At 40.1% G+C, this 21,449-nt stretch overlaps 1 protein-coding gene across 5 annotated transcripts; it reads left to right on the plus strand.

Annotated features, from left to right (window-relative positions):
- Positions 1-1,822: 1,822 nt before the first annotated feature.
- LOC308669116 (uncharacterized protein) lies at positions 1,823-21,103 on the plus strand. 5 transcript variants are annotated; one of them, XM_081329622.1, is made up of 5 exons: positions 1,823-1,888; positions 4,206-4,263; positions 9,663-9,824; positions 10,301-10,437; positions 19,716-21,103. In XM_081329622.1, exons 1-4 carry the CDS (start codon positions 1,845-1,847, stop codon positions 10,400-10,402), a joined length of 366 nt encoding a protein of 121 aa, XP_081185748.1. In that variant the 5' UTR covers positions 1,823-1,844; the 3' UTR covers positions 10,403-10,437; positions 19,716-21,103. The 5 variants fall into 5 exon arrangements, 4 of the variants coding, with proteins under 4 accessions (XP_081185748.1, XP_081185747.1, XP_081185749.1 ...); XM_081329621.1 differs by lacking the exon at positions 19,716-21,103 and adding an exon at positions 17,542-17,714; XM_081329623.1 differs by lacking the exon at positions 19,716-21,103 and adding an exon at positions 12,450-14,609.
- Positions 21,104-21,449: the final 346 nt, after the last annotated feature.

Below are 21,449 nucleotides of genomic sequence, written 5' to 3' on the forward strand. Positions count from 1 at the left end.
TTAAAAAACAACAACAGCAAAGCAATATTTGCAGGCTTATGAGATGAAGGAGCAGTTCCAGTTATGGGATGTGGTGAGCCTTCTGATTATCCAGCTGTTGTAGCCAGGACTGCATCTAAGCAAAATTCAAATCTCAGTTGTTTCCACAAAGAACTATTCTCTTCAAAATTGGCAAACCTTTTTTTTTGTTTGTTTCATCAGCTTTGAGGAAAATGGACAGTTCTTGATTGTCTCTTGCTAATTCATCCTGGCTAAAGTAATTCTGCTTGTTTTAGGGTGGCCATCCTGAGCAGAGAAAGAGTGTCAGGGAAAGGTAGTTTTGGGGTGGAGTATCAAGACTAAAAGTCTAATGTTGTTTATGCCCAGGATGCTACAGATCTTCTTATGAGGAAATATCTAAAGACACTTCTGTCCAGAGTTCCTGAGATGGATGTAGGACAACTTGCTGCAGTCAACTCATCACGGCCAACTCACTGCGGACACCTTGCTGTGACCAACTCATCTCCGGCAACACTCTCCAGGACAATTCAGCGCTGTATTAATCATTTCATTCGGGTACTTTTATTATTGGTAACCACGTTTTGGTCAAAATTATTGCAACGCTTGTACTTCTGGATTGACTTTCTTTATTTTATTATTATATAACTTTTATTCATTAAACATGAATACCTTCCTATCCGCAGCTGTCAGGCCAGCATACCAAAACCACAATACAGTGCGAGAGGATGCTCTCTATAGTAGACCGGTAAAAGAAGGTCATTAGCTGTTGTTCTACCCTGTTCTTCCGCAAGACCCTGAGTAAGTTGGAAGGCATCTTGGAGGTCTTCTAGCCCCGCCCCCTGCTTGAGTCGGAGATCCTATACCATCTCAGACAAATGGTTGTCCAGTCTCTTTTTGAAAGCCTCCAGTGATGGAGCATTTACAACTTCTGAGGGCAAGCTATTCCATTGGTTGATTGCTTCTCTCCTTGATTAGTTTTCATCCATCGTTTATTGTCTTGCCACTTGAGTCAACCACTTGATCATGTTGAGGTGCTGAATGTTGGTGATGCTCTCTGTGTCTTCTGTCTGGGTGGCTCTCCATCTTTTAATAGCAATATCTTCCAGACAAATGCAACAATGTGACCCTCTCCATGCTGTAACTTTCAAATTCAAACCTTGTGATTTTGCTTTTCTTTCCCATGAACGCTATAAGGTACTTGATATTTTAAAAATCAAATGTGGGGAAAAGCTAACTTTTACAGATTTGTTTATCCCTATGATTTGCTAAAGTGCCACTCTTGAAAACCAAAATATTGAAAAACAACTCTGGGGGAGGACAAAAGCTGAATCATATTCACCATCCCTTTATTACAGATAAGAAGAAGAGGAGGATGCAAAAGATTGAGGAGCTTGCATTGTAAAGATAAGATAACCTTTATTGTCATTTTTTTTACTGTGGGCACACTGGCACACATTAAAAATGAAATTCTATTGCAAACAGACTACTACTGAATGAGTCACAATTATAAAGCGTGATGTCACTCATGAGTACAATTCAGCACAACACACAGTACTATTTTTATGCGCAGCCTTAAGCTGCAAACATTTCTGCTAAAATCAAAGGGATAACTAGAAATTAACAACCCTCCCAAGCTGCAAATAACACTTTGTGTTGATGGGATCGTCAATACCATGCACAATTCTAATCAATTCCCTGTTAACAGTGCAATCTAACATGTTATCTTTTTTTTTTTGTAGACTACATTTCATTTTCTTCATCCCACCAATTTTGGGCAGACATCTGAGAGAAGAACGCAACAGTTTGTCAGAGGGATGGAGAATGGGGGCTTTGAAGGAACAAAAATGATACAAAAATCCACACAATGTTTGCTAAACACATTTGTGGGGTGAATTTATTCAGCCTGGATCTCAAAGCATAGGGAAGCAGGACTTTCTGGCACGGGTGGATAGGTTACCCAGAAGATCTGTAGCACCAACTTCTTTCAAAGGAAAACTTCTTTCAGCATATAAATATTTCAAAGAAATGACAGCAGACTCAGAGGCAGATTGATGCTGCTCCTGAAAGGATAAAGCACCCAGAAGGAAAACCCAAAAGATACAAACAATTCTGACCCTGTTTTTTGTGCAGTGAATTGATTGCGTGGTGGTGGTAGTGGAGGAGGAAATGCCATCTCCAAAGTTTGCATTGCATTCAAGCTATGGAAGCTGCCCTTTATTTTTGAAATCAAACCAATTTTGGAATCTGTGTCAAGCCCAGATTTGTTAGAGCTTCTGCAAGAAGATCCATGTCTAAAAATGCACAACACTGTGAAAGCTAAAAGAGAAATGCCAAAAGCCACGGGTTTGTTAAATAGAAAATCATTGTGCTAAATGCTTTGCTTAATTATTTGGAAGCCGAAGGAGACTTGTGTGCAGGATTAATAACACGGGGCATAATTCACCACAAAACTGTCCCTTGGAATGAATGGTCATTTCATTGGAAAACTTAGCATTTATTCAGGCCCATTATTTCCAACTTCAATGCATATATCCTTAGGAAAGCAACCTTGTGGTGCCACACTGCAGAGTGTGATTTGTGGCTCAAGCTGCGATTATTAACCAATTTGCAGCAACAACTGAGCAGAGCCAGTTGCTTAGAGATAACATGCATCTTTTCTTCCCATTTTTTCCCCCTCTCTCTGTCTTTCTGTGACTTTTATCACCATTTTATTTATGTGCTAATTAGCTCTTGAGAACCATGCTTGGGAAGCATCCTTTTTAATTAAAAATGGATTGGAAGTTGGAAGAATTGCCATCTAGACTGTTACTCTTACCGTCTCTCTGTCACTCTGCCCCCCCTCTCTCAAATGTTCGCAGGCATTATAATCTAATCAACATGGAAATCCCTTCACACGTCTTGAGACTTAGCTGCCTTTAAAATAAAGAAAGAAAAATACAGCCTGCAGTTTGATTTGGAGGCAATGAGTAAACTTGATGACAAACTCATAGAACAGTTAGGAGAGCCTGGAACATCTCCCCACAGGACAATTCAACAAATGCACAAGTTACCGTAACTTAATTTCAACAGCACTGTGGCTAACAACAACAACAACAACAACAGTGATACCTATTGTCATTGGAGCACTGGGAACTATGTCCAAAAACTTTGGAAAATACTTCAAGAAATTGCAGCTTCCTGCAATAACTCCAGCAAAGCTACAAAAAACTGTGCTACTCGGAACATCTTACATTTTAAGGAGATACCTGGTTGATACCTAGGATGCGGGCAGCAATCCGTGTCAACCATTAAAGGTAAAGGTAAAGGTTCCCCCGCACATGCGTGCTAGTCGTTTCCGACTCTAGGGGCCGGTGCTCATCTCCGTTTCAAAGCCAAAGAGCCAGCGCTTGTCCGAGGACGTCTCCATGGTCATGTGGCTGGCATGACTAGACGCCAAAGGCACACGGAACGCTGTTACCTTCCCACCGTAGTGGTCCCTATTTTTCTACTTCCATTTTTTACGTGCTTTCGAACTGCTAGGTTGGCAACCATTAGTGCCAGTCAATTTGAGTGCTCAGTTGACTGAGTTTCATGTTTTATGAATAAAATAATAATAATTAATAATAATAATAATAATAATAATAATAATAATAATAATAATAACAACAACAACAACAACAACAATAATAATAGACAAAGCAAAAATTTCAACCAAACTTGTTATTGGTAGCTTTTCAGTCAACAATTGGTATAACTGTTATAAATTGTATATAACAATTGTAAATTGTTATATAACTGAGTTCTCAGGTCAAATTAAAAACTGAAGCCACAATAATAATAAAAAAGCACACAAACATTTTGAAATATCAAATTCCCTTGTCTTCCCTTTCCACACCTATTACCTTCTGCTGTTTATGTAAGACTAGTGAAGGATAGAGAATGTTTAATTAAGTTTAATTGTGTGACTGCTTAAAAGGGTGTACATAATTGCTCCTCCTAAGAGGACTCTCCATTTGGGGGGTTTCTCTGAAAACCTGCCAGCCTCAGAGCCTCCCCAACACATCAGGGGGAGGTTGGCCAGCAGAACCAGTAAAAGCCTGAATCAGAAGACCTGGAAATCCAACAATATCTAAGGGAAAACTTTCATCTCTGTGTGCATAAATTAGTATTTGTGGAGCGTAGCTGAGAATATAATTATCAATTCTATTTTCTCTCCTGCTCCTCAGCTGGCAACCAGAAAGCCACCACGAGGAGATGCTGAGCAATCAAAATAGCTGCATTTTTGTAAGTACACATTTATCCCTTTGCCTTGGGATGCAGGATAATGGTGAAAAGTAATGTCTCTGCCAGTCAAGTTCATCTCCTGATACATCAAAAGTCCAAAAGTTGTGAAACAAAGGTTCTGGATAGAGAGTGGTTGCTCTGAAGGGAGCTTGGTGATGGAAGACCGTCATGCTATCAGCTGAATGTTTTTGCCCTCAGAGCTCTCCTGCAACCCAGCCTGTAGGCCCGTGGTGGCGAACCTATGGCACGCATGCCACAGGTGGCACCCAGAGCTCTCTTTGTGGGCACGCGTGCTGTCACCCCAGTCCTAGGCCTTCAGCTGGGTTTTATAAAACCTTTTTGCTTTAGGCCTCCACTGCCGTGTGCAAAAAAAAAAGGTTCAAGCAATCAATTTCAACTTCTCGCGGGGAAAAAAAAGATCTTGCAAACTTGGAATTGATTGATTGAACTTTTTAGTACCACCCAGTCTGCCGTTACCACCGTAGCCATGCCCACCAATGGGCCACACCCACCCAATGGGCCACGCCCACCCGGCACCCAATACATAAGTGGGTTTTGGGTTGCAGTTTGGGCAGTCGGCCTCTAAAGGTTTCGCCATCACTGCTGTAGGCCATGTCTTACTATTTTTCTATAAGGACCCACAACCCACCTTCCTCTTCTGAGATGACTCATTGTTGCTTGTGGCAATGTTGCACGTTCAGTAGCCAAATTTTGCTTAGCAGCCATGAATAGGTTATTTCTGAACATGTAGGATGGAGTTTCCAGACGTGCAGATGGCAACTTCCAGAAGCCTCATCAATGGCCATGCTGGGGGAGGGATTTCCAGAGGTGAAGCCCACACGTCCGGAAGTTCCCAAGTAAGGGAATTTAGGAGATGACCAGGCTGAGCCCAAGGGAGGGGCCGGGTGTGCTATCAATTTGCAGTCCCTTCATGCCCACAAGAAATATTAATAATAATAATAATAATAATAATTTTATTTATATACCGCCCTTCTCCCGAAGGACTCAGGGCGGTGTCCAGCCCTCCTTGAATTCTGTTGATTCTTATCTACCGCCAATTGGCCTGGACCATTAATAGTTCAGATTGTCGTTTTTTTATAGCTAGCACGCAATGAATGTGTACTCATTTGAATGACCTTGGTTCCTGATTTCTTACACCTGACAGAAATTGGGCATTACAGGATGCATCGAGATGTGTGGATGACCTTGGGGAATAAAAGGAAGAGATGCTGCCTAGACAAAAGAAGGGGGAACCCCAATGATTAACAGTTAGAGAAGGACCTGCCCTAATTGATCAGGTGGCTAAAAGTGACAGTGGGAAGTTTGTCCCTTCAAACTTGCAAGAGTCTGTTAGTTAGCCTTACAATCATGTACATTAGCTCATCTAGTTGTGTTTTCTGTCTAGTTGACCTAGGAGGGCCGATACAGGCTGGGACATTGTCTACCATTCTCTTTGAATGAATGAGATAACTCTAATTCTGAAGCGTTCAAGTGATGGGAAGCTTCTCACTACACACACACACACAAAAGGTCACTGCTTGTGACCTCAGCACATCCACCACAGTAGCTGAGAGAGGAGAGACAATAAGTGGGAAATTATTTGTGATGATTATAGATGAGTGCTATTCCCCTAAGATGACAATCTATCTTTTCAATTTTACATACTCACAAGCTATCTTTTCAATTTTACATAATCACATTCGATTATTTCCCCGGAGCTCTAAAAACATCCTGTAATACCCTGCTCATTTTCATGTGGTCCCAGACCTTTGCACCAAGGAGGATTTTGGGAGGTAGGCAGGCAGTTATATATCTATCAGAAGAGATGCCTGATATGATGATTTAGACGCATGCCACAAATCCTATGTAAAAATATATATTATTGTAGGCAGAGAGAAATCACTGGCAGGAAGACTCCATTCATTTACCACGTCTTATGTTATTTAGAGATCCACTTCATAAAACTAAAAATCAACCTTATACCAATGCCATCTGCAAATATTGAGTCTTGAACTGAACATGGATGAAGAGCCATACAACCTTAGAATATAGAATAATAAGGCTGGAAGGGACTTTGAAGATCTTCTAGTGCAACCCCCTACTCAGCAGAAAACCTTACACCATTTCAGATAAATGGTTGTCCAGTCTCTTTTCGAAAGCCTTCAGTGATGGAGCATCCACAACTTCTGAAGGCAAGCTGTCCCATTGGTTGATTGCTCTCACTGTTAAGAAATTTCTCCCTAGTTCCAGGTTGCTTCTTGTTATGTACTGGGTTCGTTGCTTCAATGACGAGGTGAGGTGAGTGAGTTCAGCAAAGATCATTGTTTATTGCTTGCAGGATCTGAACTGAGAAACAGGGCTGTGAATGCAGCAATTTATACCCTGGCCTCTAGGCGGCGGCCAATAGGTTTAAAGCAACATATTGCCGCCCTAGAGGCAACCAATAGTGGCGCTGGACACGGGTTGTCTGAGGAGCTGGGAGCCGTTAGCCAGCTTCCCTGCTCAAGCAACCTTCCAGCAATTACCCATGTGGTGTTCCCTTAACAAAACAATCCCCAGGAACCCCTCAAATATTGGAACAGTGCTATTATGTCTCCCCTAGTCCTTGATAACAGTGTTCCAATATTTGAGGGGCTCCTACAAAGATGAGGGGATTAAACTATTCCCAAAGCACCAAAGAGCAAGATGAGAAACAATAGATAGAAACTAAGTATGGAGAGAAGCAACCTAGAACTAAGGAGAAACTTCAACCTTGTAGATTCAAGCTGACGTTTCTCCTCCATTTGTCAAATAGATCACAGCAACAGAGATCTTCTCACTTTTATTTTAAAGCAGGGGAATAACTTTCCGTACCTGAGATGTTCTATTTTATCCTTAAATAAAAGTCTTGTGATGTTTGTACTATCACAACTGAGCTTTACTTTGGTAGGCAGAGCTTTAATAAAATTGCTCCAGCTGTCGTATCTGCTGCGCAAACCCTCATCTGTCCATTTTTCATGTCTCCTTTTCTGTCTGCTGTTTATTTTCTATGCATTCCTTTTATTCCCCCTAGCAAAAACGGAGTGGTTTGCAGCATAAGGATTTAAAAACACACAGAGACACCAGTAGTGCTTATATGTGCCTGTGTGTTTGCATGCACTATGGCAATTCTGATTATTTCTACAACAATAACTTTGTCTTGAAAAAGCTGCATGCAACCAGCATCATCATTCCCCCAAGTTGAATTCTTTCAATGACCATTAAAAAGTTGATTGGCCGTGGTTGTTAGAAATATGGTGATGAGTTGAGACAGAGAAGTCTGTTCTTTTGTTAGTATGGAAAGCAGTGGATTAATGTGCAGGCAGAAATGGAGAATGAGAAATATATTTTTTTTACACACTACATTTAAGAAAGAGATTAAATCTTACCAGTGCTTTTTTTGTAAAAGAAAAGGGTGCCGGAACTCACACATGTTATACAACCCGCCTTGCCTACCCTACAAGGTTCCATCCAAAAAAGGTGCCGGAACTCCGTTCTGAGCGTTCAATGAGAAAAAAAGCCCTGAGTCTTACCATTGTCGATTGCAATCTTACCGTTTCCTTTGAAAATATTGGTATGCTGAAATTTTTCATTGCGGTGCTTACGTTATCCCTTCTTTCCATATGCAATATTTCTTTTCATACAGTAGTGGCCAAAATTGTGGAAACCTTTTGGGAAAAGTGTATTTTTGAGGTCTGATGGCTAATAACACCACTTTTATTTTTGGAGTAGTAACATAAAATTATATATCAATGGAAAGATAATTTAATCAAGAATGTAATGCAACATAGTTTGTTCAATTATGTGTACAGTATTCCATCAAAAGTCATAGCCAAATAGCCAGCAAAAGGAAACACAGCTTGCTTAGGTTGATATCAGGTAGCTGTCCTTCATCCAATTGTAGCCAATGAGCATGAGTGTTTAGAGGGCCAATCAGGCATCATCTTGTTTTGACAATGAGCCAATCAGATCCCAGCAGGATTCGGTTATTGATGTCATGTATTGAAGCTGAGAGGAGGACATTTGTCAGTGTGTTATGTGATTGCTATGAAGATGGTTGGGGTTTTTTTTGTGTTCTTTCATTTAGAGCAGGGGTGTCAAACCCGCGACATCACGTGATGTCACGCAACGTATCGGAGCTTTTTCTCCATTGCCGGCAATGGGGTGGCCGCAGTTTTGTTGTGACACGTCCGGCCCATGGGCTAGCAGTTTGACATCCCTGATTTAGAGAGTTTGTAAAATGCAATAAAATTAAAGTAATGGTGCAAAGAGCTGACTGGTCGCCCAGAAAGTGACGTAAAATAGTATTATTAAGTGAACAAGGCTACAGTTATAAAGAAATTAGAAGAAAAATTGGTGGAAACTTAACCAAAGGTGGCATTTCTACTGTACACTTTTCCCAAAAGGTTTCCACAATTTTGGCCACTACTATATATGCTAGAAAATTAGAATTGTTAGTAAATTTTGCTTGATGATTCCTTCCATGTTTCCCAGCCTTGTCCCAGTGCAAAGGGACTCTAATGAAGCACAATCCAGTATTGCCATCAACTGAAGATGAGGTGGTACGCTTTTAAAATTCATAAGAGGCCCAAAGTAAAAAGAAGCTCAAATTAACTTAGATTCAAAAATGCAACACTAATGGTCATTTCAGGAACAATTTTACCTTAGTCTTAGCTGCTGCTCTTACAGATGTCAAAGAGACCCTCTTTGGGCTGATATATGCCTGAAATAAATATGGACTGAATAAGGATGATCTGTTTAGATAAAAGTATGCCGTAGGCTCAGTGGGTTAGGACGCTGAGCTTGTCGATCAGAAGGTTGGCAGTTTGGCGGGTCGAATCCCGAGTGCCACGTAACAGAGTGAGCGCCTGTTACTCGTCCCAGCTTCTGCCAACCTAGCAGTTCGAAAGCACGTAAAAATGCAAGTAGAAAAATAGGAACCACTCCGGTGGGAAGGTAACAGCGTTCCGTGCGCCTTTGGCGTCTAGTCATGCCGGCCACATGACCACGGAGACGTCCTCGGACAAGTGCTGGCTCTTCGGCTTTGAAACAGAGATGAGCACTGGCCCCTAGAGTTTGAAATGACTAGCACGCATGTGCGGGGGAAACTTTACCTTTACCTTTTATGCCGTAGGCATGTATTAAAGAAATTATTTTAAGATTGTTGCAGTCATAACAGGACTTTTTTAAAAAATGCACACCTTTGCACAGTTTTTATTTTCCTACAGGAGTTTTCTTTGTGTGTATGTCTCATTGCAAAAATATATAATCCATCTGTTACACGTCATAAAAGTATATGGAGCTGACGGAGGAAAAATGAAAATCTTGCCTTGCAGCAATCCACGGGGGTCTTGTTCAGTATCTCTTCTTTCTTTCTCAAGGGCATTGCTTGGCTGCCGGTAAGAGATAAGGATCCTTTGATCTTTTCTCCTGAAATCTTAATGGCCTTTGCACCTTGGGAGATCAAGGGGAACCAGTGGGCTCACCGATCAGCCAGCCAGTTTGATGCAAAGCTTCAAATGTGCACCCAAGGAATGGAAAAGGTACGGTCCCCTTTCCTTTTATAGGGTGGCACGAACCAGATCACATTTCTAGCAGTAATACTAAAATGGGCATCTCACAGATAACAACATTGCTAAATTCCTTGAAAGAAAATAAACATGTTGCATAATTTTACTGGCATTGCTGCCTTTGGGCTGTCCCACAAATCAACTGGGAGTCTTAGCCGCAAAGAAGTTACCAGGTTCCTGCCAAACATCCCCATATGTGGGGGTTAATCTAATGCCCATAAGCAGACTGATGTCATTTCTATTATGGTCACGGTGAAGACAGGTCTCTTCTCCTCAAGGGAGACAAGGCATCTAAGATTAAAGGCATATACTCTTCTATTTAATAAATCCAGAACTGCACACCTTAGATGGGCGAAAAGGATATGGGAAAAGGGCACAATTACCATCTCAAAGTACCTTCAGGTGTCAGATCTTTGACCACAAAGACACAACTCTCTTTCCTTTCACAGACTTCCATGGTGGGAGAGATGTACTATCCAAATGTGAAAACAAAAACATTTCTTTGCATAGGAGAACAATATGATTTGCATGGTGATTTGAAAAAGAGGTGAAACTCAGCAAAATCTTTTCCTGCCTGAGCATAAATGTGAGTATATCACATCTGGGCATGTTAATATGCCATAATGATCTGGCTGAGAGTGCTTGCAGCCATTTCCAATAAAACCACAGAGATTCTCCCCCCCCCGCTTTTTTTTTAAACCTGAGGATGTGATGACATTGCAGACCTTGTAAATCAAACAACAAATGTCAAAGATGCTTATTTTGGGCATCCTTTTTTTAACCCTTGAGCACCATAAGAAGATGATAGATAGATAGATAGATAGATAGATAGATAGATAGATAGATAGATAGATAGATAGATAGATAGAGTAGATAGAGTAGATAGATAGATAGATAGATAGATAGATAGATAGATAGATGATAGATAGATAGATAATAGATAGATAGATAGATAGATAGATAGATAGATAGATAGATAGATAGATAGATGGTTTTTTTGTCATAGAACACCCAGAATGGAGTTCTATTTTAATTCTCATTGCCCCTCAGAGTCACTGGTTGAAATGAGCAACTGTATACATTGGATGGATGGATGGATGATAGATAGATAGATACTGTAGATAGATAGATAGATAGATAGATAGATAGATAGATAGATAGATAGATAGATAGATAGATAGATAGATAGATAGATGGCTTTTTTTGTCATAGAACACCCAGAATGGAGTTCCAGTACCTTTTTTGAATGGAACCTTGTAGGGTAGGCAAGGCAGGTTGTATGACATGTGTGAGTTCTGGGACCTTTTTTTTAACAAAAAAAGCACTGGATAGATGACATGATGATAGACAGACAGACAGATAGATGGATTAGTGGCACTGGTGTCTTTTCAGCAGCTTAATTGATGAAGTTATAGGAGGCAAATCTACTGTTTGGCTTTTGATTCATTGATCGGAATTATCTTTGGCACACATACTTGGCTACATAAAGCAGTCACACAGCTCCAAATAGCTTTGTCCAGCTTACACAACACAACACAAATGATTCCCAGGTTCTGCTGTTCTGTACTGCATTGACAATCTTTGGCCTAAAACTACTCATATGAATATCATATTCAAGGTTGGCCGATAGATGAGATTCCTCCAAATATTTTGCTTGGCTGTATTTCCACTTTGAAGACTGTATCAATCAAACTTTATGTTTATGAGGTGGCAGGCTTATTAAGAACTTCTACTAATACGAAAAAAAAATAAGAAAATGAAAAAAAAAACCTTTAAATTTTAATGCAGATGGCTTATAATGGAAACAGTATGGTTGACCTCACTTTTTACTCTTCCAATCCTGAGCTCCATTGCAGTCATTTTCTTTATTGTGAGCCTTTGCTATTCAAGTCACCTGAAGTAGAATGTTTAATGTATTAATTCATGAAAAGAAGTAATGGAATTGGTGATTGAACCACCAGCTACTGAAGGCATGTGATCATCAGTAAAAAATGAGCATTTCACTGGATGAAAGAAAAGGGGATTTAACTCACTTTTAATTACAGTTAATCTGCTGAGACTTTCCCATTAGAAATATCACTCGCATTTCCTTGGATACCAGCTGCAGGCTGAGCTCTTTAACATTTAACTTTTTAAATGCTCCCTATTTATCCAATTCCTTGTTTTTCCTCAGCTGCTCATTATGCATCAATATATTTATGGAAGTTCTCTCAGAAGACAATCATTCCCAAAACGGAGTTCATCTAATTTCTCTTTCATCTCATTCTTTCTTCTCCAATGTGGCTTCTTTTCTCTGCTTCCGCACATCTTGCTCTTTGAACTTTGAAGAATTCAGCTGAGGGATGGTGGCTTCTGAGGTTCTGCTAGAATTACCTTAAACAATCAGAAAAAAATGAAAAGGACCATGAAATTGACCATGATTCTTTCTGTTGACCCCCAAAGAAGGGACTATTGTCTGGGTCTATGATGTAAAACAATTTTTATTCACTTGTTTAAATTCTTGATTTTCACAGCAAAAATGAAAGCAAGCGTGGTCAGTTGATACAAGGGCAGATGGGATTTTGGGGGCATTTACAAGCTTTTCTCCTATTTCTCTAGGCTCATGAGACAAATCCTTCCTTTCTGTGTAATATTCTAAGAGATAATACTCTCAGAGAACCACATACAGATGGAATTGTACTTCAGGAAATTTTAATTTGAGTATTACACCAGAGAAAAATACTTTTTTTCTTTTACAAACTTACCTCAAGTACTACTTAGTACAATCCTTACGAAATAGAAGAGAATTCTATTTAGATGAAACAAGTTGGAGGGGGTGATTTTTACTTTCAAACAACAAAGATTTAGGTTGAATACTGTGCAAAAAATGAGATTATTATTATTATTATTGAGAAAAAGAACTGGAGAAGACATGAAAGAGAGTGACAGTGGCATGTGAAGCTGAACAAATGCTATAACACATAGCGGACACTGAAGAGGATTCCATGTTTGGTGCTGAAGGTGGAGGAATATTTATATAAACAGAGTTTCTCAAAGATTACTGAGAATCAGAGGCAAAATTTGAATTGTACCAATAACAATAAAAAGACTAAAACAGGAAAGGTACCTGATCCAGATGTGCTGATGGACTCTTACTGTAAATGTTTTGAAGATTAACTTTTACAATCTTTACAGCAAACTCTGAATATAATTTTACAGAACGGAAAAATTCCTAATTGCTGGAAAGAGGCTAGTTTAAGGACAAGACTTGACTTTGACAAAAACTATCAGCCAATATCTTTATTGACCAATGATTACAAGATGTTTACCACAGTTTTGGCTGAAAGGTTGGAAATGATTTTACAAGATTGTATTCATGAAGATCAATGTGGATTTTTATTTAAAAAAGACAACTACAGGCTTATATTAGAATCTTTTGAATATTCTGGAATTCTTGGAGCAACATAATGAAAAACAAGTTGCATTGATATTCTTAGATGCAGGGAAGGTCTTTGACAATTTGAATTCTTTTTTTGTTTGTTTAGAGTTATGAAACTTAGAGATAATTTTATTAAATGGGTAAGGTCAATTTATACATCTCAGGAACCACAAATAATTGTTAACAGGGAACTTACAATTAAATAACAGTTTTGCTCTGATCGTGACATACCCAAAATATATGGAGAATTCCAGTTCAATAAACCTGTATCCCAAATAGTAAATAATAGTAATTGTAGTAAATAATAGATTAATATACTAATCTGTAATAGTATAGATTGTAGTAAATAATCAGAAGAGTTTATGCAATCCTTTACACTATTTTCACACACTCTTTGTAGAATCTTTTAAAAAATTGACCCATGGTCTTTCAGGACAACCTAATCTCTTTTTTCAACACCGCTTGGTATATTTTGGATTGGTGATGTCCCCAGCAATTCTTGAAGTGGTTTAAATTTATTGTGAACCTGAACTAGCAAAATAGGATTTTAAAAGAATCAACTGGTAAATCAGAAAAAGACATTCTTGCAGAAGTCAAAATGTTGAGTCCAACAACAAAAGCAAGTCAGTGATGTGATTCATTTGTACATGTCTATATTTAGACAGAACAAGGTGAAATGGACACAATTTTTTCAGATCAAAACTTGTCCCAATTCATCTTATCAAAATGGTATTTTCATTAGCAGACTCTGGTGCCAGTTAGGAGAGGTCATCTCCAATACTCTGGACAACTCAATCTTTGTCTCAGATTGAGTAGCAAGAGCAACAGTGATATGGAATCTCTCTCTCTCTTCTTTTTTTTTAAAAAAAATCTCTTTTTCTTAAAGAGAGAGAGAGAGAGAGAGAGAAAAGAGAGGAGGAGCTGCAACTTCAAATTTCTTCTCCATCAAGAAGTTCACAGATTTGTTATAAAGATAAAATCTCTCTCTCTCTCTCTCTGTCCTTCTTCATGTAGTCAATATTATCTAGACTATAGGCTTACTGACACCAGCCCCACACAATTATGTTTAAGCCTATTAGTAAAGGTAAAGGTTCCCCCGCACATGCGTGCTAGTCGTTTCCTACTCTAGGGGCCGGTGCTCATCTCTGTTTCAAAGCCGAAGAGCCAGCGCTTGTCCGAGGACGTCTCCGTGGTCATGTGGCCGGCATGACTAGACACCAAAGGCACACGGAACGCTGTTACCTTCCCACCGTAGTGGTCCCTATTTTTCTACTTGCATTTTTACGTGCTTTCGAACTGCTAGGTTGGCAGAAGCTGGGATGAGTAACAGGCGCTCACTCTGTTACGCGGCACTCGGGATTCGACCTGCCAAACTGCCGACCTTCTGATCGACAAGCTCAGCGTCCTAACCCACTGAGCCACAAAAAATCTGACTTTTCATTTGGGTTGCTGTCATCTGATCTGTTTATTAAATGTGGTGGGAAAACTATATTTGTCTTGAGACTGTAAGTGTCCCATGATGATAAAAGAGGAACAGGTTTGGGCTAGGGATACTTGGATGAGATGACACAGTAAAGACTGGAACCAGAATTCTCTTTCCTAAATTCTTCACGCTACAATTTTGTGGACATTTTTATGGGCTTTTGGTTGATCCAAATGCTCTTCACCAGGAAGTAGTATTGACTGCTTACGTTTTGTGTTATTTATTGAAGCAACAAAACGAACATTTCCCTCAAGACATGGAGGCTTCCATACCCGACAAAGGGGATCAGTTCCAGTGTTTCACATGCTGGGCCTTCAAAATTGTGTATCAGGTCCTCCTTTGAATTTTGCTTTTGCTTTGGTTCTTCGTAAACAAAAGTGCATTTGCATGAAAAATAGTTCCTCATTACGCATTGTTTTCCCCCCCCCCCCCCGTGTCCTCAGTAAGGGATTGCAGGCAGGATTTTTTTCAAGCCTGAATTGTAGAGAAGGTTGTTTTTCTTTTACCTGTGATCAAAGGCCCTCCTAGCTTCATTTGTGTTGAGGTGGCTTCCAGAAAGATGAATGAGTTCAAACCAGGATACGAAGAGACAAACCGTTTGATGTGTCTCTCCCTTTGATATCTTATTTGCAAAGCCTGTGTAATTGCTTGCCAGTCCACCCCTGGAATTACCACAAAAAGCAAGACTCCTTCCCTTCTTTATATTTTAATTGTACTGACAATCTCATTCTCAGAGGCAACATCACAAAGAAAATTGAAGCCATGAGTATAGCAAGCCTTTGAAAGGCACGGCAAAGCTTCAAAAGGCTCCAACAGGCATATAGTGGGACTTAAAGCAGAGAAAAATCTCCTAGATTGGTCTTTTGCAACCATCTGAAGCTTGTAATTTTTTTTTAACACATGGCATCTGTATTCAGATTCTGTCATTCCTTGGAATGCCCAGAAGGAGTGACACTGGAGGCGGGACTTGATAGACAAGGAGGAGGGGCTATGCAGATTACAGAAACTGGATTCCAAGTGGGTGGAGTCTCCCATGCCACTGGAGGTGGTGGTCATGGGGAGAATTTTAGATTTGATTTGTAAATCTGAAGATTCACCAATGTACAAACCACAAGAATTCTCCTTTACCACATACTTCAATTTCAGGACTTTTTTTCCTCTAAAGCAGGGATCTCTAAAACTTGGCAACTTTTAAGACTTGTGGATTTCAACTCCCAGAATTCCCCAGACAGCTGCTGGGAAATTCTGGGAGCCGAAGTCCACAAGTTGCCAAATTTGGGGACCCTGCTCTAAAATACAAGTGATTGTGATTTCTAGTCATATTTTTCCAGGGGAAAGTGAAGTGAAAGGTTCTATGTGGGAATAATCCTGTAGCGGGTGCAAAATTGTCCCACTTCCCTTTCAGTGGCTCACCCGAAGACATGTTTCTTTTATTTTATATATTTCTCAAATTTCTGTACCTCCCATCTTTCCTAGGTGACGCTGGGCAGTTTGCAAACACCATAAAATGATATGAAAACTTTAAATTTAGCAAAACTGGTGTCATGTCAAGGCCTTCTTGTTCTGGATTGTCTAGATTGTAGCATTATGTTGTCCTTTGTAAGGAAGTTGGACTCTGGGTTTGGAAAAGGATATTAACCAAAATCATAAATCAATAATCCAACCAGTGGGGGTGACAATTCAGAGAGAGAGAGAGAGAGAGAGAGAGAGAGAGAGAGAGAGAGAGAGAGAGAGAGAGAGAGGGAGGGAGGGAGGGAGGAATATATTCTATGGAATTTACAAAGACTTTTTTACTTTGATGTTGTACCCTTCATGAGAGTAGTTAGGTGTATGTGGGGTGTGCATTTTTTTGCAAAGCGGGACACAGCTGCGGTGTGCTTTTCTCTGCTGAGCTGTAAAAATGGTTAAAGAACCTAGTAGGAACAGCAAGATTGGTTATCTGCTTCAATTTGGATCAATTTAGCAACCGTGCCTAAGTTGTCTCTGTGTTCAATTTCATTGAAAACTAAGGGTGATTTCTTTTAAATCTCTCTCTAATTAGGATCTAATTTCCACACCATTTTGCCTATATGCTGAATTTTGTTTCTTAGATCTCTCTCTCTCCCTCTCCCCCCTCTCTCATTTGGAGCCCCCATAGCATCTTGTGCTGTCCATCCATTCTTGCAGAGCTTAAAGTATCAATTGGACTCCTAAAAAACTGTGAAAGTCATCCCACCAACATGCAAATTGGCCCTCAGCTTTCCCATGCTAAGTCCAAGGAAGTCCTTGAGGTAATGCATGCACAGGAATGGAGGCTTAGCCTTGACCAATTTCTATTTCAGGATGTCTTGGGTTGAGTATTGACAGGTTCCAAAACCCAACAAAGACACGTTGTGACTCTTCCAGAAAGCTTCCTTATGTTCCTCACCCATAAAAAGAATTTTGCCAAACTAAAGGAGACTACCAGTCACATAAAGCCTATAGTACTCTGGGAACTATTAAGGAAGAACCGTCTTCATGCTCTTTCTCTCACACAAACTATCTTAACCAAGTTGTCTCTTGCTTCTCTGGAATGCACCCCAGCTTCCACATCCTGGGAATCTGGACTATATTCCATCACAATCCTGTGAATAGGATAGCTAGTCAGACATAGATCTTTCTCTCCAGTAGATGACATTGAAAACTTCCCTGCATTAGAAGTTGCTATATCCTTTTGTTAAAAGAAGTTGAACGACATTTTTTAGCTAAAAATAAGAAAGGTGAACATTTGTGCGTTGATTAGTTTGCTCACTGAGGCTTTTGTCTCCTAGGGTAATTTCATGAGCACCAGTGCCGAACCAGATAGATGCCTTCCTTCTTGGTGTTCACTTGCCCCATAATTTGCTTTGGTGCACCTCAAAAGGTCTGATGATTTCAAGAGTAACTGTATCTCTGTTTGTGAGGAACATTAAAAATGTTTGAAGAAAATGTGCCTGGACTATTGAACTGTCTGGGTTTCCACAGATAACAATTCCTATTAGAGATAGTTCAGGCGACAGAAAAGAGAGGTTGACTTCCTTCAGGCAGGAAAGGTGCCCACCCCGTGTTCAAAGCTTCCTTGGAGAGAACAATTCAGGGGTCAGCCAAGAGGCTGAAAGAAACAATTCTTGGAAGAGTTGGTAATTCCATCGGACCAGACAACTGTTTTCAAAAGCTCTTTATCCCTTAAATCAGACATCATTGTATTTGCAAACAGCCTCAGAGATGCTTCTCAAGTTCTCTGAGTTCTGACGGCATTTTTATTTTAATTTTTTTTAAAAAAATAATAATAAAGAAACAGGAAGCTGTCATGTTCAAAAGTGAAGCACCAGGCCTCTAAAGGTAAAGGTAAAGGTTCCCCCGCACATGCGTGCTAGTCGTTTCCGACTCTAGGGGTCGGTGCTCATCTCCGTTTCAAAGCCGAAGAGCCAGCGCTTGTCCGAGGACGTCTCCATGGTCATGTGGCCAGCATGACTAGACGCCAAAGGCGCACGGAACACTGTTACCTTCCCACCATAGTGGTCCCTATTTTTCTACTTGCATTTTTACATGCTTTCAAACTGCTAGGTTGGCAGAAGCTTGGACGAATAACAGGCGCTCACTCTGTTATGCGGCACTCGGGATTCGACCCGCCAAACTGCTGACCTTCTGATCGACAAGCTCAGCGTCCTAACCCACTGAGCCACCACGTGCCTCTGCCAGGCCTCTAGCAACCTCTTTATAAGAAAGCTTCTTGGTGACATAAGCACAACAGGTTCAGAAACAAAAATGAAGACAGTTGTGGAGAAGAGTCTTGTACTGAAGGGTGCCCGGCTGACAGGTCCAAGGATATGGGGTCAAGGGGCAAAGGATGAGAACCAACTTCACCAATTGGCCTTCTGGTGGAGGGGTGTTTTGTGCTGGCCACCTTCATCATGACTACCTTCTTGTCAATTCCATGGCCAACGTTGTTTGAGTGTATTCAAGACCATATCACAAAACTAAGAACATGTCTTCTGATCCCAGTTGAATGTTTACTCTCTCCTCACTTTTCCCAGTATTGCATCAAGGCCTCAGGAAGAGAAAAACAATGGGGAAAAACAGCAAGTTAAGTAACCATTCTCTCCCCATTCAATAGATATTTCTATGCAGTGAAAATACCGCATTTATTAAATTACCCTTTTTGGTAGCATTCCATGGCATCAGGAAGGACATCCGGCTAGTAAACACTCAGCTCCACCCAATCGCTCCGACTCTTCCCCAAATTAAGGGATTCCAGGGTTGTAAAAAGGGAGTTATATTTGGTGGAGCAGTCTTGAAAACTCAAAAGCTCATGTACTTATTTTTGTTCCATTTTTGCTGATACTAAAAAAAGTGCTCTTCTTCTATAAAATCTGGATTTTTCCCCTCTACCCCATGGATAACTTGGTTATTGCTTTTTCACACTGAGAGTGGGTTGTGCTTTGTATCATTTAGCCTACACTAAAACTGCTTTGTTTCAGCCCCAAGCAGTGCCTGATCTAATTACATCCTCTTGGTTTCTACCAGTCAAAGACAGTAGGAATAAAGGTTTTATTTTGGTCAGGTCCAGCAATTCAGATAAATTGCAGCAAGCTCTTCCAGCTATGTTCATAGGAATGGTTTTATTATCCCACTAGAGTTCCAAAATTCATTCAGTGACATCTTGTGCCTGTCTGCACCAGCAGTTTGGAAAATAAAATGGGCTTTTCATATATTTTTGATGTATTGTGTGAGTGAGGATTATGACTATCTATATATTTCTCCTTTTATGGGATCATTGATATACCACTCTTAAATCATTTAAATGCATGGGCTTGTTGAGCTTATTAGTTATCCAGGGAGATTGTTTTGAATAGAAATGCTGAGACTCCAGAAAGAGCTGAATCTTAAAAAAGCTGATCTAAAAGATGAGTTAGTTCTGCTTCATGCTGATATCTCCCTCCGTTTGGCTTCCTCTCATTTATAGCCTTGTGTCACCCAACCCGGATCAACAGATGGAAAGTTCCAAGAAAGAGGAACATTTTTTCCTGGGTCTAAATATACATAATTTGTGCTATTTTTGGGCTGGTGGCTTTGGCCAACTCTCAGAATCACAACAGACTAACAGAATAGTAGAGTTGGAACAAACAGAAAACCCTATACCATTTCAGACAAATGGTTGTCCAATCTCTTCTTAAAACCTACAGTGTTGGAGCACCCACAACTTCAGGAGGCAAATTGTTCCACTGATTAATTGTTCTGATTAATCAATTGTCTCGGGGGAAACACACCAGGCCACAGATCCAGGGAGAAACAAGGGTCCTTGAACAGGTTTGGTTTAGGATTCCCAAGAGACACCTTCTTCAGGGGAAGACAGGATGGTGAGAAAACTTACTCCTGTTGGGAAATGTACTTATCAGGATCCTTCTCTTTCGGATAAACCACTTGTCAGTTCACTCAACCTGGAAAGTATTAGAGATTCCAGCCATGGTTTACATTAACCGATATGAGTGTTCAACAGGAGGAAGCAATGAAACATTCACAACCTGGCTGTTGACTCAGAAATAAATCCCTCTGTCTCCAACAAGGCTTTGTCCTTGGGGTGCGCCTTTAGCATTGCAGTCTTTTGTGTGGTACAACAAACAAAGCATCGGGGATGGGGCTGAAGAAACCTGGTTTCAAACCGCTGCTCATCCAAGTGGGTTTAGTTTTAGGCCTGAGGCTTTTGCGGAAGAGAGTCTTTGAACAAAGAAGAGCTGCTTTTTAAAATAAAAGGATCACATACAAAAGAAAGAAAGAAAGAAGAAAGAAAGAAAGAAAGAAAGAAAGAAAGAAAGAAAGAAAGAAAGAAAGAAAGAAAGAAAGAAAGAAAGAAAGAAAAGGAGGAGTTAATCTCAGTTAAATTAAGATAAGGAACCAGAACAGAGCTCTGATTTTGTCCAAGGTTTAGATGGACCCACAAATTGCCTTGAATTGAGCTTGATCTATCGACCCCTTCACAAAGCTTTAAATTGTTCATCGACCCCACACATTTATTACATGAAAATAATTTAATAAATATACAACATTACAAAGAGTAACCGCAACAACAGTTAACATTTGACCCTTTTGGAGAACTTCGATCTGAAAAGAAACTTTACTTTTTGTCCTGAATGGAAAGGCGATGTTCTTCCCCGTCTGCTAATGGGGTTGAGAGGCTCCTGAACAAATTTCAGGTCAATTCAGCATGCATGTGTGAGTTTTCTGAGTCTGCTTCTTTCTTTGTCACTGTCTTGATTTGTTTTATTTTTTTAAAAAAATCAATAGCTATCAGGAAGAGCTTTTGTATGACACTTTTATTTATTTATTTTCAAATTCATGCAGATGCATTAATCAGAAGAAGTGAGCACCAAAAGAAATGTCAAGCCTAATAACGTGTGCTGGGGGATGGGAGAGCTTCTTTTAGCTAATTTGCACGGGATTTGGGCGATGCTAATTAAGAGACCCAGTGGCTTTTATGATGTGATAAAAGGGAACACTGTGAAGTGTGTCTGAATGTACACGTGTGCTTGCTTGCAAGCGGAGAGGAAGAGGCCTTCAGATAATTGCTACAGAAAAGGCTGTCATAGAACAGAAAGCAAAGATATTGAAAACAATAAGCCATATTGTTTTGGGTGAGCTTTTTTGTAATAGTTAAAAGAATGGTTACTCAGAAAAATAGGGAAGAAAAGTTTTCCACCAG

The sequence above is a fragment of the Vipera berus genome, assembly GCF_964194415.1.
Source record: "Vipera berus genome assembly, chromosome: 5".
Classification (NCBI taxonomy): Eukaryota; Metazoa; Chordata; class Lepidosauria; order Squamata; family Viperidae; genus Vipera; species Vipera berus.

Bases quoted from the DNA above. Each gene is read 5' to 3' on its own strand.
- LOC308669116 (XM_081329622.1), top strand. From the start codon at position 1,845: ATGATACAAAAATCCACACAATGTTTGCTAAACACATTTGTGGG. The intron at 1,889-4,205 runs GTGAATTTATTC...CCTGCTCCTCAG, and splicing joins TTGCTAAACACATTTGTGGG to CTGGCAACCAGAAAGCCACC. The intron at 4,264-9,662 runs GTAAGTACACAT...TTCTTTCTCAAG, and splicing joins ATCAAAATAGCTGCATTTTT to GGCATTGCTTGGCTGCCGGT.